Source organism: Antennarius striatus, chromosome 10 (assembly GCF_040054535.1).
Source record: "Antennarius striatus isolate MH-2024 chromosome 10, ASM4005453v1, whole genome shotgun sequence".
In the NCBI taxonomy this organism is placed as follows: domain Eukaryota; kingdom Metazoa; phylum Chordata; class Actinopteri; order Lophiiformes; family Antennariidae; genus Antennarius; species Antennarius striatus.
Genome location: NC_090785.1, coordinates 8,340,087 through 8,367,987, shown reverse-complemented (window position 1 = coordinate 8,367,987; position 27,901 = coordinate 8,340,087). Strand labels below are relative to the sequence as shown.

The 27,901-nt window shown below is 40.8% G+C and overlaps 2 protein-coding genes across 2 annotated transcripts; both read left to right on the top strand.

The window, feature by feature from the left end:
• The first annotated feature begins 57 nt into the window (after positions 1–57).
• On the top strand, positions 58–6,570 carry ubl3b (ubiquitin-like 3b). The gene is made up of 6 exons (XM_068325499.1): positions 58–200; positions 743–858; positions 3,255–3,363; positions 3,885–3,971; positions 4,505–4,582; positions 4,995–6,570. The coding sequence occupies exons 2-6, from the start codon at positions 832–834 to the stop codon at positions 5,045–5,047; spliced, it is 354 nt and encodes a 117-aa protein (XP_068181600.1). The 5' UTR covers positions 58–200; positions 743–831; the 3' UTR covers positions 5,048–6,570.
• Positions 6,571–24,147: 17,577 nt separating this feature from the next.
• On the top strand, positions 24,148–27,863 carry prss23 (serine protease 23). Its single transcript, XM_068325887.1, has 2 exons — positions 24,148–24,314; positions 26,097–27,863. The coding sequence occupies exon 2, from the start codon at positions 26,114–26,116 to the stop codon at positions 27,257–27,259; it is 1,146 nt and encodes a 381-aa protein (XP_068181988.1). The 5' UTR covers positions 24,148–24,314; positions 26,097–26,113; the 3' UTR covers positions 27,260–27,863.
• The last annotated feature ends 38 nt before the right edge of the window (positions 27,864–27,901 follow it).

The following is a 27,901-nucleotide window of genomic DNA, read 5'->3' as shown; positions in this document are numbered from 1 at the left end:
GTAAACTTCAATTCCCAGTGGTCTTTGCGGTCGTTCTGTGTTTACAACCAGCTGATATCCGGCGTCTTTCCGTCCATTAGGCACCGATATTCAGACTCAACGATATCCAACTACACTCGGTATTTTCTTCATGAAAAGCGCTTCCCGCTGATTCCTCAATTCAACCGAATGTAAAATTCCATCATAATTATCAAATGCAGGTGAGGTCGACGAGACACCGAATAGCATTGGACATTTAGGTAGCTAGCTAGCCAGCAGATAGCCACAAACACAGAAGCTAATGCTAGCTTTAGCAAAAGCCTTAGCAAAGCTCTCTTTTCAGGACTGCGAGAAACATCAATGCTAGCTGTTGTGCTAAAATAATTTTCTTTCGTTAGTTTAGCTGATGTCCTACTGCGAGCCAACTAATGATGAGCGATCGTTCAACATCTCTGATGTTAGTAACATCATCCCACTAGCTAGACGTGAGAAGACCTCAGCTATTAGCCTGTCGAGCTACGTTTGCTATTCTGAGCAGCTAAAAGGTGTTTGAGTGAAACCTTTTGGTGCAGAATGTGATTTCCAACTATAGCTACCTGACTGCTCAATCGTGTGCACGGTTGGCGCTGGATTGACAATGCTGTAGTGTTATTTGTAACATTAGCATCGTGTTAGCTTGTCCGACAACGGATTACGTGAAGTGCAGTTCAGTGATGGTGGTCTGCAGGAAGCAGCCTCACGGTGCTTGTGTTGCTTGTGTCAGGGTCGCGGCCCCGTCTTCAGCAGCTGAAGCACACCAACCCCGTCTTCTGCTCCACGTTCACGGCATCCCCCCCCCCCGCTTCCTGAGCCATGACCACCCAGAGGGATCTCGATATGGTGAGTGAGGGTCTGAAGTTACCTTCCTGTAGCAACACAGAGCTAAGATGCTAATCTTGGTTTACTGGAGGCATGTGTTCTCTCTGCTTTGGTGCATGGGTTGCTGCTGCGTGAAAATATCTAAATCTCAGTGTAAACATATGAAATGTTTCCCCAAATTAAAATAATATTGTTTTTTGAGTTGGGGGTGGGTGTTCATGGATTAGCCACCGACTAGAAACACTTAGCTGGGACAGTGGCTGCTGTTTCTGTGACCACCATCTGTCTAATCCCAGTTAAAACGTTGCCCTACTTTCCTTTCAAGGTTTAAATGCCAATTGATTGTACCCTCTAATAAATTCTGCCCCCCCCCCCAACCCCAACCCCATCATAGGAATGAACAAAATGCATTTACAGACTGAACAGAAATAGCAGATTATTTTTGTTCGTATACCATAGTGTTGTCAAACCTGCAAGTCTTATCAGATAGATATAAAATTCCTTCATATCTAATGCTATTCGTACAGATTTACCTTAACAATTTGAAGATTTACAAGTTTATTTCACTTTTGTTTTTACATTGGTCCAGCAAATATAAACATGTTGAAGATGTCACCACTTAAACCAAGACGGACTTTGTAAAAAAAAAAGATTTTCTGACCATTCTTATCCAACCCACTCAATCAATTGCCTAAGTAATCAGCAGAGAATATTTAAAGTTGACAGTATTTTTTTTTAATATGTACTAACAGTATACTATTTATGTGGAACACACATCCTTCCTGTTAGAATAGAAAAACTATTCAAGCCTAATTTGTTTTACACTAGACACCTACATACAATTTCCTCCGGGATTATCTATCTATCTATCTATCTATCTATCTATCTATCTATCTATCTATCTATCTATCTATCTATCTATCTATCTCACTATCTATCTATCTATCTATCTATCTATCTATCTATCTATCTGGTAAAAATCTTCATTATGGCACAACAGGATTTGATGGATCATCTGTTGCTGATGTTTTTTGGGGGGGGGAGGAGATTAAGCCGTTGTTAGCAATGTTTGCTCTCAAAAAGGAAGTTTGCAACAGTTTTAGGATTTAACATCTTCTTTTGGATTGGATAACCTCAAGGACATTTGTGATGTAAGATTATGCCACGAGTAACCAGGCAGATTTGACCATTTTTATTTAGTTGGGGATGAAAGGGATGGAAACAAAGCCGGTTAATGACGACATGGGTAGGTAACCCTCTATTGAGGTTATTCGGTTCATGGGGGGGAGGGAAGGGGAGGACCACCGGGGGAGGATTGCATTTGTAAACAGATCAACCAGTGGGGTCATCCCTCTCTGACGTCACACCTCACGGTTAAGTCTCTTTGTTTACCCCTCTGATTTGTGAGCCAAAGTCAGTCCATGTGCCATCTTTAAAGAAAAGGCAAATAAAAATGAAATTGAATTCCATCTGTCAATTCTGACATGTGAGTAGAGCTGTGGAAAGATTTTATTTTATTGGAATATTGTCATTGTATATTGGCTCCAATATGAATTTGAAATTACATCCTTAATAAACAATTCACACTGAAGTGCTGTTTCAACCCTGAGCTGACTGTATAGACAGAATACAATAAGTGGACATAAATATGAATGTAAATCCTGCAGTATTGATAACTGCTTTAAGGAGTAGTCCTCAGTCTAGGATATAATCCTGGAATATCCAGAATTCAGCATTACTCGTGCTTTTGTATGAACACTAAAGTTTGTTCCTTTTGTTGATTTTTTTCAACAAAAGTCTAAATCTAAGGATTTCCTGTTGTTGCTATAGTATTTACTCCTTAAGTTATGTTAGATGAGCCAGCCTTAATTTGTAGTTGTTTTTTTAACATTGGTTTATGCAGTTTCCCTGAGGATGCAATTCAGAGAGAGCCCCACTCTTGAAGACCCCCCCTCACACTTATGCACTGTCCCCCTCTGAGAAACGCACTGGCCATGTAAATTTAATAGCATGACCAAGAGCTGTCTGGGACACCTGGGGTTATCGCATTAGGCCAACAGCCCGGAGAGAAGTTTGGAGTGCCTTGATACTAAAGCTTGCCGTCCGTCCCCCCCGCCCCACCCATATCCATTGTCATCTCTGGGAACAGGGGCTCACTTTGATTTATGCTCTCCATGAATGTAGTTGCCCAGTCAAAGGGTGGAGATCTGGTGCGGATAAATCTCATTAGACTGGAATGCCTGTGTCTTCACAGCCTTCTGAAGGTCACCCCATGTCTGGAGAGGTTAGAGGAAGTTGAGAGATTCCACCACAAAAAATGAAGAATAACTCAAATGGAACTGTGGTTTTGCATTGGCTTTGCATTAATACAACTGTTGTAAGGGCTCAGATTTAGCTGTCTTTGTTTGCTGTTGTAGGTGAACCTCCGCCTTATCCTGGTCAGTGGAAAGACGCAAGACTTCACTTTCTCCCCAAATGACTCGGCCACAGACATCGCCAAGCATGTATTTGAAAACTGGCCTGCAGGTAATCCTTTTTAAAAAAATTATTATTATTCAAATGTTGTTTGTCTTTCTATAGGTAAAAATTTTTTTTGCATTGATGTGACTTCAATAACAATGGAGGATGTCTGAAGGTTCTCATTCATCCAGGTAATGGTTATTCAAAGGCGTTTAAAGCAATCTGATAGGCTTTCTTACAAGTCCAGCAGATTGATTTGTACATCTTCAAATATTAAAGTGTGTTGTAAATGTGGACGGATGATTATCTTCATCCAACGCTGTGGGTCCACTGAGGCATAAAATAATAAAAGGGTATTCTAGTTTTATCTGAAAAAAATTTTCTCAGTATGTGTCTTGTGTCTGATCTTAACACTTAATTGTAGTTTTCTTTAATCCTGTTCTTTGTTGATTTAAATTCATTGACAGTACCTGATACTGGTATACTTTTTCAACGTCTGTACATGTTCATGCTGGAGGTGGTCTCAGACATCCAGTACAGCCGTGCCCGCTGTAAGTGACGCCCCTTGTTTCTGTGCTCTGTGACAGGATGGGAAGAAGAGCGGGTGAGCAGTCCCAGCATTCTCCGCCTCATCTTTCAGGGACGCTTCCTTCATGGCAACGTTACCCTGGGAGGTGAGGCAGTCACTGAGCAAAGACACCGTCATTGTCACAGCTTGTTTGAATTTGTTTGTCCATCTCATTTAAGACACTTATTATAATTCGATGAACACGAAGAGCGTCAGGCTCAGCCTCATTGCAGCACTTTGTTTAACATCTCCTTTTAAACACATTTACTTAACTGTTAATCACCTTGCATTCACAGCAGCTAATCAACATCCGTTCTCATCCAATGTACAAATCATTTCTCTTTTATAGAAGTTTATAAAGTAATGTTCCCTAATAGGTAAGTCCCGACTAATCTGACTGGAAATGGACTGAAATAACAACGTCAGATTGGTCCACACATATCTGAATGAAAACAGATTCAGATCAGATACTGACTGAAAAAACCCCATCATCATGTGGGTCAAATTAGATTTGCTGCGTCATCCTTTCAAGGCAATCATTTGTCTGAGCACTGTATAACATTATATAAAGAGGAGTTTATAGTAACCTCCCCCATATGATAATGGATAATAAATAACGAATCTTTCTTTTGCTTGAAGCCCTAAAGCTACCACCAGGCCGAACAACCGTCATGCACTTGGTTGCCAGAGAGACTCTTCCGGAGCCCAACTCTCATGGTGAGCATCGTTTTTGATTTTTGTTTTTTCACTTGTTTTAATTAAAAGCTTTTCAGAATTATCAGTTTACTATTAATATCAACATACATGATTAGATATGAAATGGGATTGAAGTAGTAACATTTGAAGTTACAGCAGCAGAATAAGTAAGGTCAGACATTCTGCAGTTCTGTAGCTACATAATGCAAAATAAATGTGTTTGTGGTTCTGCATGAAATTGCATTGATAGAAAAAAATGTGTAAAGCAGTGGGTTTCATCAGAATCACGTAGCTTTTTTTTTTTTTTTAACTGACCTTTCACATAAATCCTGCAGTGCTGCTTCTGCTGCTGCCGCCGTTGCCCTCAACCTCATCCGACTCAGTCTGTGGTGTGATTATCTCACTTCATGCCTCTGCTGTCCTTTCTCTGTAGGTCAAAGGAACAGAGAAAAAACCACAGAGAGCAACTGCTGCCTCCTCTTGTAAAGCAAAAGAAATCCCCCTCCCCCCCACACACACATACACACTCACATACACAAACATATTAGCATCCATACACCCCAGTCTCTCCTGCCTGTCAGCTTTGGATCTGGAATAAAATCCAGGACTTCTGGTTGGTTTGGCTTTAGCTAGGCACTTGTCAAATCTGAAGCTTTTTTGTGCCAGTATAACCCCCCTACACAGACACACAGACACACACACACACACACACACACACACACACACACACACACACACACACACACACACACACACACACACACACACACACACACACACACACACACACACACACTGTTACTGTATCGGCAGAAGTTGCTGTTGTTATTCCTCTCATTGAAGATCATGACTTCACCTTCCCTCGCTCACCCGTTTGCTGCTGGACAAGTTTTAAAAAACGTTCATACGTAGTGAGGAAGGAACTCTGTACTCCTCATGGACAGTATTTCTATAAAGGATGTGTGTGGTATTATCCCTTCCTACTAGTCACACTGATTCCTCCCCAGGTCTTACCGAATGATGCTAACCCTCTCGTTGCACTTAACCATTCTTTTAATTCAGAAGTGTTAATTGTGTTTCACCTTTTTTCCCCAAATGTTTTTATTTGGTCACAGAAATAGAGCTTAATTCCCTGTGTGGTAGAAAATGTGCCATTCTCCTCATGAGACTGTTTCTGCCTCTTACCAACTGAACCGTTTGGTCTGTATCACCACCGGTGGCATTTGTGCCATTTCCTTACACCTGTTTGGTCCTGGCATAGGACCTGTGGGAAAAAGACTTTTATTAGGAGGAGCTGTGAGGCTTGTAAAGACGTCAAAGTACTTGGTGGGTTGATCGTGTGCGCTCACCTTCCCTTGTTTGCACCTCTGGCTTTGACTTTTCGAGCTAGGCTGTCCGCGCTCCCTGGAAATGGGAGACGACATTTCCGGCCAGTTAAGCGCAGACAGACGAAGCGGTTGAAGAATTTAAGGAGTGTCATCGCTGTGAGACGACCAACTACCCGTAAAACAGACAGACGGAGGGGATCCTCCTATGTGTATGCAGAGTTAAAAAGATGTTGGTGTTTCACCTCCTTTTCATTTGAATGCTGTCTTTACTATTTGTTTGCCTTTTATTGTGGAATTCAGTAATATCATTAATATTGAAATTTAAATATATCGATTTTTATCTCGTGTATAGGTATTTGTTTGATTTTAGTGTGGGTGAGTTTGCGTATGAGTGCGGCTGAGGATGCGATATGCACGTGGCATACTTTTTGAGAACTAGTGAGGGCATGTGGTTGTATAAAAAAAAAAAAGGTGGTGCACTGGGATTAATGATGGGCTGTGGTTTCTTTAGAAACAGTCTGAGACCCTTTGATTCCTTCCATTGAGTGTCCTTTGGTTTGTGTTTCGTCAATCAGTGTCACTGCTATGACGTTTAGCTCGGTATGAATAAATGTAAAAACTAAAAATGCAATGTGGTCTACATAAAAGCTTGTATTATAAATTAATAAATCTTTAAATAAGGCAAGTTTTGATTCTTTATTTTACTATATCAGCAGGACTTGGCTATATTAGCATCTTTTTCAGTATAATTCAGATTCATTTTATTTAGGCTTTAAAATTTCATTATCCAAGGTAATATCTTTCAACTGCAGCTGATAAAAATGTTCAGCCTTTGACTCATTTTGACTTAACTTGCTTGTTCAATAAAAGTAACTTTTTTTCTTGATTGGAAGAGAAACCCAAAAGATAAGTTAATGTGTAAGACGCATCGTGGAAAAAATATTTCTCAACTTTTATCTAGGCTTGAAAAACAAGTGACACATCCAAAATTATTCATACTTTTCGCAATCTGTCAGCCTATGGGAAAACCTGAAGTTTAAGTCAATTCCAAATAGTACAGGCTGTTCTAGAGCATCCCAATTACACTGAATTGTTGGAAGCGGCTGCTTTAATCAACTCGACAGGTGAAAACAGCAGGTCTCTGCAGCTGGTTTGTGGAAAGTCATGGCAGAGATGAAGGAGCGCTCCAAGGACTGTGGAGGCTCACGAGTCAAGAGAGATATAAACCCATAGCTGAATGTTTTTCAAATTTCAGTTACTACAGTAAACAGTATAACGTATTATAAAATACATGAATTTCCGTGTTGTGAAAAAATCTGAGAAAATACTGTATATGTGGAAGCCAAAGGTGATGCCTGTGGCCAGGAGGATAGTGAGGATCACCACCAAGGCCATCCTGGTGAACCTGAGCTCTGCTGGTACCAGTGTTCAACGGTCACCACACACGGCTGTGTGAAGGAGTCATTTTGCTAAAATGTACATGTGCTTGGACCATACCATGGATCAGACTGAATGTAGGTTTACTTACAGACCTCTAGGTAGCAGTGTTTCTCCGTACGGCTGCCTGACGGGCCTGCTATGGGATGGAAGTATCAACACTGCTGCTTTGACTAATGCACTGACAGAAGTGAAAGTGACAAAACCAATCTGTAAAACATCAGATGAACATGGATTAAATGTAAACAAGCAGAAAACTCAGAAATGGTTAAAACTGATTTAGTCTTTCAGTTGTATGATTTTAAAAAAATGTTTTTCTGTTGGGCTGATCTTGAGCTCTTTTTCCCATCTGCCTCAGGAATCTGCTTCTGATGCGTCGCTGTATAAAGTCCAGGTTTCCAGTTGACACTGGCAATGCACCTTTGGAAAAGTGCAGTCAACCACATATTTCTAACACACTGTACTTCCAAACCTTTATTGTGTTGAAACAGCTTGTCATTCTACATCTTATCACATTTTCCACTTGCTCTTGCTGAACAGCATTTTGACAGAGTTCAGTGGAAAGTAAAGCCTAAACAGAAGCTGACCCCAGAAGCCATCAGCAGTGTTTTAGCTTGAGTGTCTGATGAGGCACTCTGTTGAAATCTGTGCTGCTAAAATCCCCCACATTCATAGCTGCAGCAGGAGGAATGGCTTCACGTGGTCGACATGAGCTGAAGGACGCGTGCAGCCAGTTGTTAGGGTGTACTGCAGCAGGCTGCGGTCCAGCCACTGCTGGTCTCTCTGGGCTCGTCTCCCACTTTGGCAACGGCATGTTGTAAGAATGCTGCTCAAGTACAATAACACAGACATGAGTTCAACAGCACATGCAAAGCATCCTGCAAAATCTGACTTATTTGACAGCACCAGCCCTTGTGAGACAAACAGAAGGGAATGTCAGCCGATTTAGTGAACTTAGTGTTTCAGAAAAGTGTTGAATCATTTAATCTTAAAAAGTCTTTGTTCAATTGTACTGTATGTGGCTAGGATATGTATATGATCATGTTATATTAGACATAGAATATTTACAAATATATCATAATGTGCACACTCTAGGCCACATGTGTCGGACTCGAGGCTCGTGGGGCCAAATGTGGCCCGCTACATTATTTTATGTGGCTTGTGAGAGCATTAAAAGTCAGAGTGTCTATAATAAATACTGTAGGTCAAAAGTGTGCTTTTACTAAAAACTACATTTCCCACAATTCATTAATGTCCTAACTTGTGTTTGATGTTATTTTTCTTTATTCACTTGAATAGGTTGATCCTTGATTGATGGAGTTTTGTTGTTTAATAACCTGACAAATTAAAAGGATTTAAGTTATAAGAGAGAAATTTAAAAAAAGTCTGTGTAACTGTAATGTTTGTAACTTGAATAAGTAATAAATTCAGAGTTATTTAACATTAAGGACTAGTTACATTTATTTTACGTTACATTGAGTTACATTTAGTTACATTCATAAGTTACATCTGGCCCTTTGAGGACAGCCATTATGCTGATTTGGCCCTCGGTGAAAATTAGTTTGACACCTCTACTCTAGGCGGTGCTATAAATCTTTTAAATTAATGCTAAACTGTTCCACACAAATACTTGTATTTTGCGATTGTGTGAGATTCTTGTTTCAAATTTGTGAATCTGACTTCCTCGTCGTCTCAGCTCACGTTGTCTCCTATAATTACAACACTTGCACTGAATTAGGACAGGTTGAAGTGACGGACTGCTGCACACGACTTCAGCATTGGCAAGTATGTGTGCTTTTACCACCCGCCATTATTTATCCCAAACATAACAGCTGAGGCAAAATCCCTGGATGTGTGGCGACACAGATCACAATGGACCCGTGTGCAGTTCAGTCACACTGAAGGACACCACACACACATTCTTCACACATGTTATCATCAACATTTTTTTTTACAAAATAACCTTTCATCATATTCTCTCCTCACCTTCTGATCACAATAACCAAGTTGCAGGTTGCAGATAAGGACAAAGTGATGATGCTTATGATTAAATGTCTTTTATCATATTATAATTTATACCATATTGAAATAAACAACATGCACCATTTACTTTTGTTTTTCCCTGGTATGTTGTAGCCCTTTTGTAAAACCAGTCTGTCACCTTTTGACAGAGGCAGTAGGGATGTTTCCACTCCGTGCTCTACATTAAGGTGACTGACATCCAGCAGGCATATTTACCACAATATTGAACTATTCCTCTGATACAGACTTCATGCTCATGTTTTTTTCAAGAGTGTACTAATTAATTTTATACTGTAAAGAGATGAATAGAAACCAGCTGATGGGTCACAGGTATTTGTAAGCTGTTATTTTCTCACTGAATCCCTTTTTCCCCTCACTGTTTCTGTTTTCTTATCACCAGCTGTATTAAAACCAGCTGTGAACACACACACACACACGCACACACACAGAGGTGAGCACATACAGTAGAAAGAGGCTGCTAATGCCTCTGACACTTGACTCGGCATGTAGGAATTAGAAACAAGTCAAAGCATGGATTACAGAGAAGCCTTTTCATTCAGCATCCATCATTAAATCAGACTCTACTGTCATGTGTGTATTCCCTTGAGTCTGTTCTACAATGACAGTCTGGAGGACCACATGTGAAAACAGAAGCCCTGATAGGAGGTGGAATCAACCCTTCAGGGTGTTCAGAAGCTGCTGCTTCTCTCTTTTTTATCTCTACATCACTTTTCTGCGCTCATTAGGGAAAACAATACACCCAGATGACTGAATCATATTGAAATAACTTCACGTCATGGAGGTGAACTTTTGAATCGTTCTCAGTACCTCACATGCTTTCCAGGTCTTTATGATGTGTTACTGTAAAGGGCTTCAACTTTGAATATCACCTCCACACAGAGCAGAGATGGAAGGAAACATCCAGAGACTGCTGAGACTGATGGAAACATTTATTCTAGCTCACCTCCCAGCCTTGGACTCCTCCAGTTACTCTAGGCTGAAGCCAAAGTCTAGATTTAAAAGAATCTAAAAAATCCTGAAAAGTTTTCAGTAAACCTCCTGAATGTTCTGTATATTTCACAGTCATGGCTTCTATGTAGCCACAGACATTCATGTAGGATCATATTTATACATCTTTTCATATTTTGCACTCTGTATTATGACCATATATTATTTGATTGCCTCTTTCACATTTCTCGTTAGATGCAAACTGCATTTAGTTGCTTTGTACCTGTGATGCCATGACAATAAAGTTAAATCAAGTCTAATCTGATCTGATGCTCATTAACACTTATTTTGGGATGCTTTTCATTTCCAGACATCCTCTACTTCATGGATGATATAATCTTTATCATGCTGGATGTTTTATCTTTTTAAAATGTCATCTGAGTGTTATTGGACCTCAGGAAATACCCAGAATTCACTGGAGAGGTGTCACGTCTCATCCACCCCAGGAATGCTTCAATACCCCCCAGGAATGACTGGGGAAGAGTTAAAAGAGGAGCTCTAGAATACAATGACCGTGCACTAAAAAGCAAAACATGATGGATGGATGGATGGATGGATGGATGGACATTTGTTCATTTTATCACTTTTTCTGCAATAAACCTTATTTATGACTCCATACATCTCCTGTTGGAGAAAAAGGACCTACAGTATTCAGTTTAGGAAGCAGGAAAGAAAAAAACGTAAGTTCCTTGTGAAATTCTGTTTATTCTGCCCCTTCTTCCACTGAAAGGTATTTGGGTTGGGGAGTTGACCTACCAGATGGAGGTCAACATTTTCCTCCTTCAGTTTCTGATCATTTAGAACCAGTCGAGCCACAGTTGAATTCATTTCAATGTTGGCACCGTGATCACATTCCTAGCCTTGTTATCCATGATAGTAACACTATTATATCATACATGTGCTGAGTAATTCTATGTTTCCTGCTGCGATCCAAACTGTTGAACATACTGACCATCCAAGTCAAGATAAACCTTTACCTGAAGGTTAAAGGTCACTGTTGAATGAGCCATGTTTGTTTCAGCATGTGCCTCACAGATGATCCACATATTCTTTCTCTTACAGTAGCATTTTTTATTGAGTCGGCTCACACGGTGTGTCCTCATGGTTTATATAAGACTTAATGCTCCAACCTCAGAGCAAACTTTCTTACCCTCATATAAAATGTAAAGCACGAAATGAGTTATGGAGGGAAACATGCCAAAGTTATTACTCACAGGACTGAGTTCAAACATGCTGAATGCAGCCCAGAGACATTCAGACCCACTCATTACACAGAGTCTCCTATGGATTATGCAGATTATGATCACAAAAGTGAATCTGCTTTTGTATGGATCATTGAATTTTATTTTAATCAGTGTTTCCCTTTTTTAGTCGTTTGACTCATTTATACTTTGCAATCAATAAATCTGACTTTTATGTGGTTTCATTCAACCAGTATTTACAGATTTGGCTTCAACTCAGGATGAAGGTTCTAATTTACATCAATTTATCTCTGACTTTTTGATTTACATGCTCTGACTCTCTCTGTTTTCTCTCCAGGCATCATTAAACTGAATTAATTTCTCAGCATTCAGTCATTGAATTGCTCCACATGTTCACATTGTGTGTGATTATTGCTCAGTGACACCAGCGTCTGACCCAGGGCCATACAGTGCCCTGCACGTCTGAGAGGAATGAAGACACGCTTCCTCCCATCAAATTCCTCAGTATTAACATGCGAGAATCATTTTGTTTTGCTTAAAAACACATTTTAAAATACCACTGTTATTTTACAAAACTGTTTTATAATAATAAATAAAATTATATTAAGAAATTGCTCCACATAGTCACACATTTATTTTCTAAGAGAAAACTCCTCTGCCGTCCCCACTGTATGCTTTTGATCATTTGCAGCAGTGTATGGTTCCTACGCTTTACTGCGGTTGTTGCTGTGTGTATATTGTTCATCAAGACATCAAATCTCTTTACAGTTCAGCGCTCTTTTACACTTCCTGCTGGAGCCAGAGCTGTTATTCCAGTAAGTGTGGGATCAGATGGAGGTCATTGCTGGCCTTGAGGGGTTGAAGCGCACCACAAATCCACCGCACCTCTTTGGACTACATTACAGCTTTTATCCTCTCTAATGGGATCTCTTGGTGGGGAATCCTGAGGGTGATGGGGATTAAGATACCTGGCCTCGCTCCCACACGCCGTTTACCATATGGGGCGCAGCAAATATGCTGCACATGCTGAGGCAGCTGTAGCAATCCTTACATTTCTAGGTGCACGAAGGAATCACAAAAACACAGTCAGGTACAGCATGACTAGCTCTCAGCGCCTTGACCCACTTGAATCGGACACTGAAACTCAATAAGAGAGTGTCGGGTCACGCTGCTCAGCCCTCAGAGAAACACACACTGAATGTCAACTCTCAACATGAATGACATTGTTGAACATTTCGGAGTTTCCCATTGCCACAGCCAAAGAAACCACAAAGAGAACCCAGATTGAATAAAGAAACGAGGGTGGATCAAGTCATCCATCTTTCTGAGTACATCTAACAAAGAGATGAAAGAGAACAACGAAGAAAAAAAAACATATTTTAACAGACAAAACAGTATAGGGTCCTAGATTTCTGAGCTCATCTCTGTACTCACTTTTATATTTTACTTCCTGCTAATCCGAGTCTTTGTGACTCATGACAGGAAGCTGCATCTGTCCGTGACATGTTGTCTGAGCGACTATAAATAAACAAATGGCTTCAGATTGTTTGTTTCTTGTTTATGTCTACACTATTCATTATGCTAATCGATCCTCCACATCCTTGACACGAGGAAACATTTCCTGCATTCTCTTTATGATACTCACAATTCCAAAATCCACATGTGACTGACTGCACTTTGACATTTGCTCACTTTGACTTCTGCCTCCCTGCAGCGGCAGAAGCAGCTGCTCTAATGCTGAGGGCAGCAAATGAAAAGTCAGATGGTGTCCATTGTTATAGAGGTGATCGGGCTCTAATTTAATGGAGGAAGGTTCACGAATGTTTGTCTTTTTTCTTACAGGAAGAGAAAATGATCATTTAGATGGGTCATACCATGTTCTGTACAGACGGTGCTGCGTTTGCCGTTTTCCCTGCTTTAAATGTAATCTGAGGACACTGAAGTCACCAGGAAGGCTGCAACCAACTAAAATGCTTTCATTATGAGTGAAGTGCTATTCCTGTTGTTAATAAAATAACTGGAAATAATAAAAAGCCCACTACATATTTATTGTTACGAAAAGTTCCTACTCAGTTTAAAATACCAAAAACAAAATATAAAACAATGAAAGAGAAGCAAAAACTACTTGAACGGCTCAAAATTTTTCAAAAATTGAGTCAGAACACAAAATCAATGTTTTTCATTTCTCTTAATGTACATGAACAGGAATATATACAGCAGCTAAGAGTAAGGAACAAAGAAACCACACAGGACTGTTATGAACAAATATTTGTGAGCATACATAAACACACCACTCACTCATAGACAGAGATATACTGTAAAGTCACTGTGTGTGTTTGGGTGTAAGGTAGGGTTGCAATGATTGTCAGCATATGAAGATTGGTCATGCTTGCACACCCCCCCCCCCCCCCCCCGATGAGAATCTGGAAGGTGATGACGTCTGTGACAGCAGCATTGCATTATGACTGGGACCGTGCCAACAGATGATGACCCCTGACACAAACCTCAGTGAAACCTACGGGGTCGGGTGAGGGAAGGTGTGTGACGATGACATCATGTAGAGGTCGATCCAGTCAATGAGGAGCAGAAAGATGTTAAAGATTATAAAGACTGTAAAACCAGATACGATCATTGGTAGCTGTCAAGAGTGAAAACCGATTGTGCAACAGTTAGAGAACATGTATTAATATATTTATGAGGTGATTTCATGCTAAATGCATCAACATTATTTATGAGGAGGCGTCTGGGACTCCTAGCAGACCGGAGTCCTTTGGGTTCTGTGGTGAACCGTCACACTTTAAGCTGACAGTCATTCGGCAACAAGCACAGGCTCGTAAATTAAACATCACCCTCTGTCTGCACGGACCTAGAAGAGGCGAAGTGCTTGACTGCATGCAGGAAGGAAAATAGAACAGACGATAAACAGCAACAGTAATTTATTCAACTTCTTGAATACGAGATTATCTTTATGGCAGGAATTTTTAGGTGAAAGAATGATGAAGATAATAAATTCAGGGAAGTCCATCAACAAAACTGCTACCTCTAAATTTATCATTAAACCCTCTGAGTCAAGTCTGACATGTCTGAGTAGGAAGACATCCCTCCTGCATCGCCTAGATGTTAAACTAACAATGAAGAGCACATTGTGGAGCTAAAATCGGCAGCGGTTTCATTTAGTATACAGTTCAAACAAATACATGAGCTTCCGTCAGTGGAGCAATCAGGGCTGTGAGCATCTAATATAATTCATTGACTCTCTCATCCAGCATTTCTTTGTCCTGCTCCTGGAGAACGTACACCTAAAATGCAGGATGGGGCGTTTCCACCGCTTTGAGGTTAGATATCTTCAATCACGTAAACTTGTTGAGCTACTAAGGGATGCATATGATTCCATGTTATTACCCAGGCCGGTCTGTTTTAGACCTGAACACTAATCTAAGTGACATATCGGTGCTTAGAAATGGTTTCTTTCTCTTTCGCTGCAGCAGTTTACATGATGACAGACTTGAAAATAATTTCAGGATTCATGACTGAGATTTGCCAGACTACATCTCCCATAAATTCAAATTTGGCAAAGAATAATCTGTTTATTGTAATGTGTAAACCGATTACCTTAAACAGACAATCCCAACATAAACATAAAAAGTGACACATAGTTCCATGATAATGGACGATTCTGGTTTCTTTGTGGAGGACAGTGTGGAGCTGCACGGTTTCAGGATGTTTTCAACATCAACAAGATGGATAAACTGATCCGCTTGAGCGTTGATGTCTGCTGTGCTTCACTGCTGCTTCATCGCTGCTTAATGTTCTCTGCGTTTGGCTGGAGTTCAACATCGGCCCATGGTTGTGGTGCACGTGGCTGTAAAACTCAAAGGACAACAGTAATGGGTTGATGGAGAGCGTTGAGATGTGAGAACACACAGCTGCAGCCCAGCCTCTCCTGCACTGAGATCAGACTGGTCAGCTCGTACCCACAGCTGCTGTGTGTACGAGCTGACCAGGGAGAGAACCCTCTTTATTTGTACAATCGCCGACTGTTGTCCCCCTTCTTACCGCCTTTTGCATGCTTCATAGAAAAATGAACGGTGCACAGCGTCCGTTGGATCGATGTGCAAAGTGATAGCAACAGGTTGGATTTTTTTGGGTCCTGTTGCACAATCACTATAACTACTTCTACAATATTTTATGAATCATTAAAAATAGGAAAGGTGCACACAACTGAGACTTTTATGAAGTGTTTTGGCTGTTTGGTTTTTGCACGTCTCTTTCTCCGTCTCCTCCAAATGGATCTCCATGTTTTTTGTTTTCCTTGGCTTTTTATGGGGTTTTTTGGACTCACTTGTTTATTATGAACAGACCTAAATTTGTAAAGCTCTCGTAATCATTCAAGACTCTCTTTCTCGCTTTCGTTTCTGAGCTTTTTGTTCATCTAACTGCGGATAACCTTTATATAAGTTAGATTCATTAAACAGCTGCCACTTTGAATGTTTGTCATAGCCCTGATGTCTTTTTGGGCCTGCTAATCTCTGCAATGTGTAATGTCTTTTGAATTTATCCCTAGCGGCCATGACTTTAATGCACAATGAGCTGCAGCTGAGCTCTAAGCAGAGATACGGCAGACTGGAATCCAGTTTGTGGTTGATCTGCATAGAGTATTATTCTCAGGAAAATGAGCTCCAGGGCTTTCAGGGGTCCTGTGTCAGCCTCTGGGAGTGAATGCTGGCTGTATTGCTGTGTGATATGCAGTGGCCCTGTAGATATGTTAGATGTGAACACGTGTTCTGATAATTTATCCCTTGGTACAAACTTTAATTAGTTTGTAGGAAGGGAGTGTCCGCCTGGAGCGAGATGGCCCTGTTTCTCTTCATTCAAGCAAGATGTTTCTTGCCAAGCAAACGTCAACTTTGTGAGCAAACCGCTGCGATGCTGTGTTTCAAGGTGCAGCAGTGTCACACAATGGATTTTTGCATGTAACTGAGAGGAGCTGCAGATAAGAACACAACCAGACCTGGCAGATCGTTGGCTCTGGTTTGCAGGTGGAGCGAAGCAGACGAATACAAATCGAACATGAACTCACAGTTGTCTAAAATACAGTTTCCTACCTTCACTGTTGCTGACAAGCACTTGTGACATTTCAGTGGGGCTTTTCTTGGTGTTTTTGGGTTTAAGGATGGAAATGTCTACACCACCACCCCCTCTGTATGCACACACACTGCCTGGATTCCAGTGCTCAGTTAACAGACACCACAATGGCCGTTATCAAGCCTTCCTCACTGCTAACTGTGTGGGAGCTTTGGCCGCTGCAGACGAGAGCTGAGGTGATAACATTCCAAAACATTCTGAATGTTCCGGTGCTCCGTAGGTCTTTGATTGGTGTTTACTCAGGAGGTGACCGTAGAAATGATTATCAGGAAAACTATTTATGACCAATTCTTTTGTGACAAGTCGATCATCGACCTCCGGCCTGTTTTACACATGCCAATAGCAGTGCTTTTTTAACAATTTACCGTCCCTGTTCCAAAGTGATTGTCAGTGACGTCTTTTCTCTTCTTTTCTCTTTTCTTTTCTTTTCTCCTCTCCTTGTAGCTCGTATTTTGTTGCACACAAAACATGTTGTGAAAATGCCTGTTATGTTAACCCTAGCTGGTTAACATAGCTAGGAGAAAAGCTAACATGCTGTGGAGACAGATATTTTCTCAGAAGGTGGTTGAGTTGATATGGGATTAAATGTCAGCATTTATTGAACAGTCAGACGCATCTCTTCTATAAGTAATATTGCTCCATAACAGCTGGATGGTTACTCTAGCAACTGTTTGCTAATACAGAACAAAAGTCCATTAATGCAGCTGTAAAAACAACGTCTATCTTTTTGAGAGATTTTTTGAAGCCTCGTACTGTTGAACATGAACATGCACATGAATTTTATTTGTCAGCTGGTGCAGAAATTTGTTTTGCGACCCAGCAGCCGTTTTACGCAACAGAAGAAAAAACGTATCAAACACATTAATATGACATATATTTACAACATGGAAACATAAAAACATAAACGCTGCAGATTTTACTTTGGCAGCCAACGTGGCCGTTGTAATATTGCTGCAATAGATATATATGGATAGGTACAGTATATATACATACACACACACACACACACACACATATATATATCATCAAAGATAATCAAACTTCGGAGACATGTAAAGATCCTTTCTTGCCTCAAACTTTGATTTGATTAGTTAGGATGATGTGAGAGGTTGTTGTTTGGAACGCTGCTCCACAAACTCAAATCTATTCAAGAATAAGTGACTGCACTGGTTGAGACTTCTCTGTGCAAACCGACTGGATGCCAACGATCATAATTCAATACTTAGGCTTTCAGTCAGCGACATGGAGGTGGGAGGTTGGAGTCTACTCTGACGTCTCTGTGCATGACGGAGAACCTCGTACAGGAGAGTGTTGGTGGGAATGTTCTCCAGGCTGAGGCTGTAAATATTTGGGTCTGTTTACAGAGTCCTTTACACCAGATTTGTTCTTCGACTCAAATTACCTGAGTGCTTTGTTTCCATGTTTCCATGGAAACAGATTATTGAAGTTTGATCAATCTGTAGTGGTTTGGAGTCGCCGCCCACCGCAACAGGACACATCAGGTTTTCTGTTTTTGTAGTATTTATTCATTGATGTTTTTAAAGGGTTTAGTTGTGATAACTACGGGTTTGCGTTGCGTAAGCCTGTTATCTGACTGACGTTTTCCAAGATGTGGAACAGCTGTTTGTCTGGTGTGACTCCAGACCCTTTCACTTCGATTATCAGTAGTGATCAAACATGAAAGACACTCTTCTGGTCCCGTCCAACGACTGACATCTCACAGTATTTCTAGCATCCATAACGTGATTTCTCCCATGTGGGATCAGTTAAAATTACTCGCATATTAAACCCACATTTGGATCATTCCTGAGTTCCCCTCAAAAATGTTGACGTCGACCTTTTCATCATGGTGGGAGGCTGTGTGTGAAGTTTTTTTTTTTCGCGAGGAACAGAGAACTTTAAATTTATCCGCTCTTGTTAAATTCCCAAGTGAGTAACATATTTTTCTTCAACACTTTACCAGGAAAATATGTTTGCAAATCCAAATATTTTTCTTTTAGAACATCTGCGACCAACAGCCTTCTACAGAGAACCAACATTTAACCAGTTTGAGGACAATCTGTGAAGTGACTTGATAATTTTGCCTATTTGGATTAATATTCCTGCTGTCACATCATATCACAGATGCCTCCTTTACATTTATCCAGAGATGTTTAGAGTTAGTCACTAGAGGTTGGGGAAGTCACATTATCAGTATGGGATGACTTCCAGTCTCAGCTACAGACTGCCTCGCACGTCTTCCATTGATTTCAGACTAGCTTACAGATATGAGGAGACACGCTCTCCCGCCTCCATCATGATGGATTTCATCTTATTCAGTTTGCATTCCTCAGTTCTGTTTTTGCTAACTGTCTGTTTGCTTTTTTCACCCCTTTCCTTTTACAGCTCTTGTTGCCAAGCTGACATGACATCATGCTGATTGGAAGTCGGCCTGAACACGTACCCTCAAGGCCCTAAAGGAGAACCAGGGACCGATGGCTGGAGGGGGATCAACTCCACAAGAAGATGAGAGTTTTGCCTGGTGAAGAAGATAAAATGGTGTTTTAAAGTGTTTTGTGAAGTGCTGCAACAAATTATTTTTGTCTCCTCTGCTTTGACCTGAAGAGAGAGGTCAGACGGACGAAGATGGTTTAAATAAAAATGGAGTGGCCAAGGATGAATATGTTTATGTAAAAGGAACATAAAACAATGAGGAACCCCTCTCAGGTTTCTGTGGCCCAGAGAAGGTGGGTCTCAGAGTAAAGTCAGACATCTGTGTAGCTTCATGTATTCTGGATCAGATCTGACAGGTTTTCTCAACCTATCACCGATACAGTCAATGATGACATCCCAAAGGCCTTTCTCTTTTTCTCAGTAATCATCACTTAAATAACTAAAAGGGCATGTCGCCTTGTTTAAGATGCCAACCTGGGGGTTCTTATTTGTAATTCTTCTCTCAATTTAAGAGTGACTTTATTTGCTCGGATCGACAAGGATTGGACGTACTTAAGTTTGCTTTCCTTCTACAAAGCCATTCATAGTTCTCCCACTTTGTTTACTCCCTTCCAGGTTTGCCAAGATCATCTGTAAATTGTCCTCTGTTGTAATACAGGTAGATTGAGTCTTTAGCGCATATATGTAAAACATGTCTGCTGACAATAGTAATGATGCAATAAATGAGTAGTTAGGGTTGGGATTGGGCTTAGGGTTTAGGGTTAGGGGTTAGGGGTAAGGGTTTAGGGTTAGGGTTAGGGTTAGGGGTTAGGGTTAGGGTTAGAGGTTAGGGGTTAGGGTTAGGGTTAGAGGTTAGGGTTAGTCTCTGCAGTACAAGAAACAGTCTTCATTTATGTTGCGTTTCTCTAGACTGAAACCATAACACTGGATTGAATTTTACTTTCTGAAATATTGTTTCAGAAGTTTTCAGTTCACGTAAATGTTATTCTCCTGTAAATAGATGAGCACAACACAACACAACACAAGAAACTTACCATGTAAGTAAGCCTGGTTCAAAAGCTTCAGAACAGGTATAAAAACTTCCCTGCACTGGTTTAAGGTTCAGATAGTTTGTTTGGATCTAAACCCTATTATCAGATTAAAGCGTCCACGGAGCACCCTGTGATCCAGTTAATAAATCCCATTTGCTTACAGAAACTGTTGTGGGGCCCTCACAGCATGTCCGCTGAACAGTCACATAAATCCCAACCACCCGTCCGACCACGCTGACATTTGCAGAAGGAGAGGGGCCACATGTTTCACTATCTTATAAAAACGTGTCGTATCAGTCTAGTTTGCGCATGAGGAAATATTTATAAGGGCTATACAGTATGATATGGAAGTATTGCAGGTTATGACTTGTGCTCAGCACCGGAGCAGCATTTCCATGGAAATTGAAGGTATGCCTGCGCACACACACAGCGTGAACTCACTCCTCTGGAATCCAGTGACAACATAAATTAGGGAACCCTGCATGAACACTTAGTAATTCAGAAGAAAGTCAAACACAAGTGACACATAACCTGTTCATTTAATTGTTTTCCTCTTTGACGTGTCATGTGGTGACAGACTTCCCTAACAAGTGCACATGAAGGGTATTTCTCCTGGGAGGGTCAAAAGTGGGGTGAGAGGATTTCTTTTTTATGTTCTCCACTGAATCACTTTGGAACATGTGAGTGCGTTTGGGTCGGAGGGGGTTACCGTGTGGGGGGTCACCCACTTTCAGAATCCCCACGTCAAAGAAATAAAAGTGAGGAAACACATGACTCACTCGTTTCTTAATGCTGAAGATGTTTTTTTTAATTTAGTTTTTCTCATCCTTGCTTTCCAGTGCTTATGTTGATGAGCACCAGAGACAATGTTGTAGATAGCTACTGTTTGCTCTGGTGTTTTGGTGGAGAAACTAGGATGTTTGTCTTATCATTATTAAATGAATATACCTCTCGGAAGTGCACATTATAATTTTTATGCGTGAAGTTATTTATCCTTGTTAAGGCATCAGCTGTAGTCATATCTGAGCACCAAACAAAGTCCTCCTGGCATTCAGTTATGTGACCTTCCACATATCCCATCTATAAGACAGACGATAAGATTCAGGTGAATTTAGAGTCCACAAATTTTGTACCTGTGATGAACTTGAAATTTGTACTTTAATTTCACCTGTCTGGCTCCCAAAGAATTATGGAATCTTGTTTTGAAGGTCACAGCTTCTTTGATCCTTGACAAGAGAGATCCTGTAAAGCCTGAAAAATATTACCAATGGTTGTGAAATGAAAAAGAAACTAACAGCTGCTTTTAATTTTTTAGGGTGGATTTATCCATATATGGTGCAGGTTTCTTCTGTAATATGAATTTTACTTCTTGCAAAGTAAAATTAATTTACATTAATTCTTTGACAAAGTGGGGAAATTGTGAAGGAACGTTTTTTTTAATCATAGATAAGACATTTTTATACAGTTTTGCAAAATACAGGTACTGGAGGCAAAAGGTAGACCTTTTTAAAAACATTTTCTAGATGCGACAATATTTTTCATGGAAAAAAACTACCAGATGAATGACTTAATGTTTTAACTAACACCAATAACTTGTTCATTCTGTATATTTCTTTTCTACTCTTTTTTTTTTTAATTAATTTTTTTTACTAAATATGAAGTTTTAGCTGGCAGATATTTATTTTTACTTCGCATGCAGACTGGAAACAGATGGAAACAACTAGTCCTCACACCTGACACTCAACATTCACGATATTGTTCATCTGTTTGGTTTAATTTGGACTCAAACCACAATCAATATTTGTGTTGATAGTTTAAACCTGTAGCTCATCTTTTTACACCTTGCTTGTAAATGAACTTCTTACCTTTGAACACAGTCGGTCTTTCTCTTTGTGGTCTTTTTTGTAAACTAACTGGCTAATGGCTTTGACATGAGAGTGGTGTTAATCTTCTCATTTCCCAAGTGGCGTGTTTCTTCGGTACCTGTAGAATTTGTCCTGTAATACTGGCAGACTTCTTAAACTTTCTGTGAGGAAAAGTGAAGAGGATGAAAACAGCTGGAGCCACAGAAAAACAGTTCTTCACTCTTAACACCTTTATACCTGTTCAGCCTTTTGTCTGTTACTTTACCTTCTATCCACAATGATTTACCTCTGATTACCTGGGAGGAATACACTTTATACTTAACCTGTCAACACCACACAATCTCAGTGCAGGAGCTGAAGTCTTTCATTAGCGGGGAGAGCAGCAGGTTGGCTCTGGGGTGACGTTTGCTCCCAGGACAACAGGAGCCACATTGTGCTGACAGCCTGACTTGTGTCCTTGTTGGGAGATTCCTCAGCATTCCTGAAAGCGCTGTCGCTGTGACTAAGAGCTCTGTTTTCGGCACCCTTGGAACTTCAAAAAAAAAAAAAAAAAGAACCTTTGGGAGTATCGGCTGAGCTCTTCCCAAAATTCCACAGGTTTATACAGACCCCGAATGAGGAATGAAAAACTTGGTGGAGATCAAGGTCGAGCAGCAGATGATGAAAAGTCTGCTCGTTACAATCTCTCAGGAATTAAAAGATATTCCACCTCCACCTATAACGGCTAGTGGTACACATGATGCAGCAATGGAAGAAACAACATGTTACTTACTTGGATATAGCTGTAGGCTAATAATGCATGTGCTCAATGATAAATATAAAACCTTAAGATCTGTAACTGTCATGATATGATAGATGATTTGATTCATCGCACCAGATGTTAAATGTTTTTCATAACAGCACTAGACTGAAAATTCTGTTGTTGTTTAAATCCTAATCTGAACAATATGACAGTATAATGTTGAAAACATGTTTAACATCATAAATAATATCATTATTATTATTGTCTAGAAAAGCAGCTCTTTTCATTCAGACTTCAATGAAACGAAAAATGAAGCTTGACTAAAATGTTTGGTTAATGTTCAGAAAAAGTAAGAAAAAGAATGTTTTAATCCACTCTATCAGCACACACAGTCATTGAAAAGTATTCTCTTTACTGAATGAAAATGCTGACTGATTCCAATGTTAAAAATTGATTTAGAATCTTAATCGTTTAATCCAAATAAAACGTTTGATGATTTGTTTTAGACCTGCTAACACCTTTGGTTCTATTAGTCTGAATCTGAGTTTCTGCTGCTGCTCCAGTTTTTGTAGTAACTTGGGAGTGGCACAAGAAAAACAAATATTTGTCGGACTGATATGTAATAATTGTAGCTGTAGTGCCAGAAGGTGTTGTCTCCTACCTAAACCCACTAATTAGTATAAACCTACTAAAAACTATTTATAACTTTGCTAGCAAGGAAAAATTTGTGTGTTTTGTGGATGGAAATGAGATGTTGTGTGAAATCTGTACATTCACGTTCCTCATAAATTTAACCATGGTTGTGGGTGTTCCACTGCTTAAAATATTAAAACAAAACATACTCAGTGAAATGCCTCCACATTTACACAAGTGATCGTTAGATTATTTCATAGATTCAATTTCGCAGAAGATGAACCCCTGGTTATTTTGGTAATGGCATGCCCAAAGGGTGTGTGTTTGGACCCCTCGTCTTCATCATCAACATGACTATCCAAGATTCTCACCTGCACCCTGGAAGCAAATCTTTATTTTCTCCAAATAATGTTTGGATCAAGTTATAATGCTAAACTAAAAAAAAACCAAATAAAATGATCAACATTTTAAACACGACTACCAGTAAAAAAAATGTTGTTGTTTTTTTTTTTTAAATAACTATGATGATAGTTTTCAACATTATGGATTGGGGCGTGCTAAATTTTTAACTCTAGAATGTCGCATGTTTAAAATTATGAAGCCCATCTTTAATTATTAATAAGCTGCCCGCCCCCCTCCCAGCGGACGCGCCGGCGCACAGGGGGCGCTAGGACCGTGAGGCTGGACGCGCACAGGGTAAACACGTCTTGTCAGACAAGAGGCTTTTATTTGAGGCTGTGTGTGTGAGCGGGGCAGGTTGGAGGAGACGCTCCTGACACCAGAGGCTCAGCATCTGTCGCCTCAGCTCGACTCCATGTTAAACACGCTGCTTCTTCATCACAGACCACCTGGAAAATGATCCTGAACGACTCATCCAACGGGAAGGACACGGATTTCTAATAAAGAGGTAAAGATTAAAGTTAGTAGTTTGACTGTGATGGTAGGAATCTGACAACCACTGTTGTGTTCACTGGATTTTTCAGTGATGAAGGCTTAACATCCATGAACTGTTTCATGTTAGGGTAAAACACTGGCTCACAGATTTGATGTCAGTATGAGATTTCAGGTGTTGCTCTGTTTCAATATTATTTATTGATTCTCAGGTAAACTTCCCAGTATTTTTTGTTGTAGCACATTTCTTAGAAGGGGATGAACTTCATTTCACTGTCAGACAAGGTAATCTTACTTTTAAATGTTGATCCCTGAATCTTTTTACAGGCTTCAAACCAAATTCCTGCCTGTGTTACTTGCATATTGAAATGTTAAAAGTTTTGTATTTTTACTTTTTGCTGCAATACATGAACTGCGGGAATATTTCCATTATTTTTTTCATCTTTAAAGATGCACCGTAAGTCATCCAGCTATGTAAAGAGGATTGATCTTCCAACATCTTCCCTCCAGTCATGTGTTATAACTTTTGCACAGGCATTTTTCCTGAATTATTTCCCTGTGGTTTTCAGAAGAATGAGCCTCTAAATATTTGGGAAGTTCTGTGTTTTTTTTGTGGAAAACTGTGTTCAGACTCAAACGACGTGTTCCACATTTGACACGGGCTCTGAGAACGTTGTTAACCCATGACTTTATTCAGACTGCATCAGATCCACCACAGCTTGTTCGACCGCTTCCTCACTCGCCAATTTAACACTTAATACCTTCTGACAATCGACACGTCAGCATGGAAGGAAAAATGTACTTTCTCTGCTTACAGGGGCTCCTTTTCATAAATCTGCCTGCTTTGTGGTTTCCTATGGGACGGTGCATAGGTGTGTGAAGAAGCCCCACCCTGGCCTCCTCCAGGAATAATGCTCTGCTTTACCACCATGCCCCGACTTGTTCCTTTTTACTTTTTAAACACCTGCTCTCTTCGCACCATGAATGCCTCAGGATCCACAGTCTTTGAAGGGGATCGAGTATCTCCCAGTACCTGCTAATCTCCCCTGAAAGCCCCAACGCCCCCCACAAAGTAGTTATTGTGCAGTGATGAACACCGTCTTGCTTCTCAAGTCGTATTTGATTGGTGTCTTTGTTGTAATCTTTTATTGTTGGTCCTCTGCAGACTTTTTATGCTAAAAGCAATAGTTATTGAAACCAATTGTCAGGTAATCACACTCTGCATTTCTGATGTCTGTGTAGGTTCTCAGTTATCCAGGTCATGGTTATCCAAAGCTGTTTAAATCAATCCACTGGACTTTAAGAAAGTTTCTCGAATAGGTTTCACCTCTCATCCAAGAGGCTTCTTCAGTTCTCGTGGTTCTCTTGATGAGAGGTGAAATGTCCTCAAGAAACTTTCTTAAAGTCCCGTGGATTGATTTAAACAGCTTTGGATAACTCTGCATTTCTGTTGCTTTAGAGCTCTGATCACTCAGGCATGTGTGGCAACTTCCTTTTGTACCAAACTGATGCTTATTTGCTTCCTTCCTGCTGAAATCCTATTTTCCTGGTAATCTATATTAAAGGAACAACTGAGTCATTGTTGCCTCACCTCACCATGTAAATCTCTGGCCTGTGTTGCGCTGCTAGATTTTGCAAGCTGACCTCATAAAGAAGTCCAGATCCATATTTATGTCAAAATAGTCTGTAATACTCTTTGTGTTTTCCACAGTTGTTTACTGAAAAGTGTCAGAGTTCACACAAACTCCGGTGGATAAGCACTCCTTCCCATGTGTGTGATTATTCTCTGTCTTTGCAGCGGATTCCATCACCACGATGACGCCACGCGACACCTCCTTCCTGTTTTACCTGCTACTGTTCCTGCAGCTCTTCCTCCCTCTCACCCTGTCGTTCCTGCATCCTCCTCACCGCTCATCGGTCCACATCCCCACGCTGATCCCCCATGCGCCGATGCCTCTCATCCGCTCCCGCTTCAGTGCTCACGCTCAGCTGGACTTCACCACTCACTGTAACTCCAGCTGCTTCTACAGAGACCAGGAGACACAGAGGGAGCATCTCGAAGACGAACTGGCTTTTGAGACGCTGTACGCCGACGGCTCGCGTACTTTCACTACTGTAGATGTGGAAGACGATGAGGAGTTTGAAGAGCATATGGATCACCCGCTACGGAGGAGAGGACCAATGAGGAAGCAAAGGCGCGTGAGGCGGCAGATCTACGGAGCCGACGGACGCTTCAACATCCAAGGAGACAACTTCCTGTTGGATTATCCTTTCTCCACAGCTGTGCGGATCTCCACCGGCTGCACCGGTGTTCTTGTGTCTCAGCGGCATGTTCTCACTGCTGCCCATTGTGTGCATGATGGGAGAGATTACGTCAAGGGAGCACGGAAACTCAGGGTGGGCTTTTTAATTCCTCCATCCATCAATGTCACCAAAGCTGGCTTGACGTCTGCCAAGAAGCCTCTGGTGCGCTGGGCGAGGGTGAAACGTACTCGTGTGCCAAAGGGCTGGATCCATGGCCCTCAGGAGATCAGCATGGATTTTGATTATGCCCTACTTGAGCTGCGTTGGCCTCACAAACGGCCTTTCATGCACCTCTCTGTGGCTCCCTCCTCTGACGACTTGGCGGGGAAACGCATCCACTTCTCTGGTTTTGACAGTGACAGGTCAGGGGAGCTGGTGTACAGGTTTTGTCCTGTGGAAGGAGAGTCCAGCAACTTGATCTACCAGCACTGTGATGCCCGACCCGGAGCCAGCGGCTCTGGAGTATACGGAAGAGTGTGGGATAATGATTTAGGGCGATGGGAAAGGAAAGTCATCGGCATTTTCTCTGGACACCAGTGGCTGGAAATAGACGGGGAGAACCGAGATTACAATGTGGCTGTACGGATCACCCCTCTGAAGTTCGCCCAGATCTGTTACTGGGTGCATGGTAACCGACTGGACTGTGTCTCAGGTTAAGAAGGACACATGTGGGACAAAAGATCAAAGAGGTTTCCATCAAAAACGAAAAAGAAAGAAAAAAGGATGGGATGGAAGAAGAAACAGGATAAAATCCATAGACAAATAAACAACCCTTAGACAAATCAGTGGAGCAGATCTACTGAGATCCAAATCATTGTGTCTGTCATGTGTTGGATTCTCTCCCTATAACCTCTGGGTCTTTTCAACACCAATCGGATGAGAGGCAACACCAGAGAATCCTTGAATGTCTTTGTTCACAGTCAGATTGGTAACACATTCAATATTTCCAAAGTATTAACATAAACCACTCTTTACATGGACAAATACTCCTGGTGTGTACAGTGTGTGTCAGTAGCTCCAGATTATTTTCATGCTGTGGATGAAGGCGATCTGTTCTCTTCTCGTTTTACTTCTAAAGTTTTAACTGTGGGGAAATACTTACTATTTTTTTTTATATCTCATTAGAGGCCATCCAGGTTTGGATACTGCTGATTTTTGTTTCTGAAAGCAGTACGCTCTTCTCAGTGTAAGCTGGACACAGATAGTTAATTTTATTTTTTGAAGAATGCTTGATATATTTTAATAAAGATTTTTAAGTTTCTGTCTCTGGGTTTCAATGTTCTTCATAAGTAGTGTTGG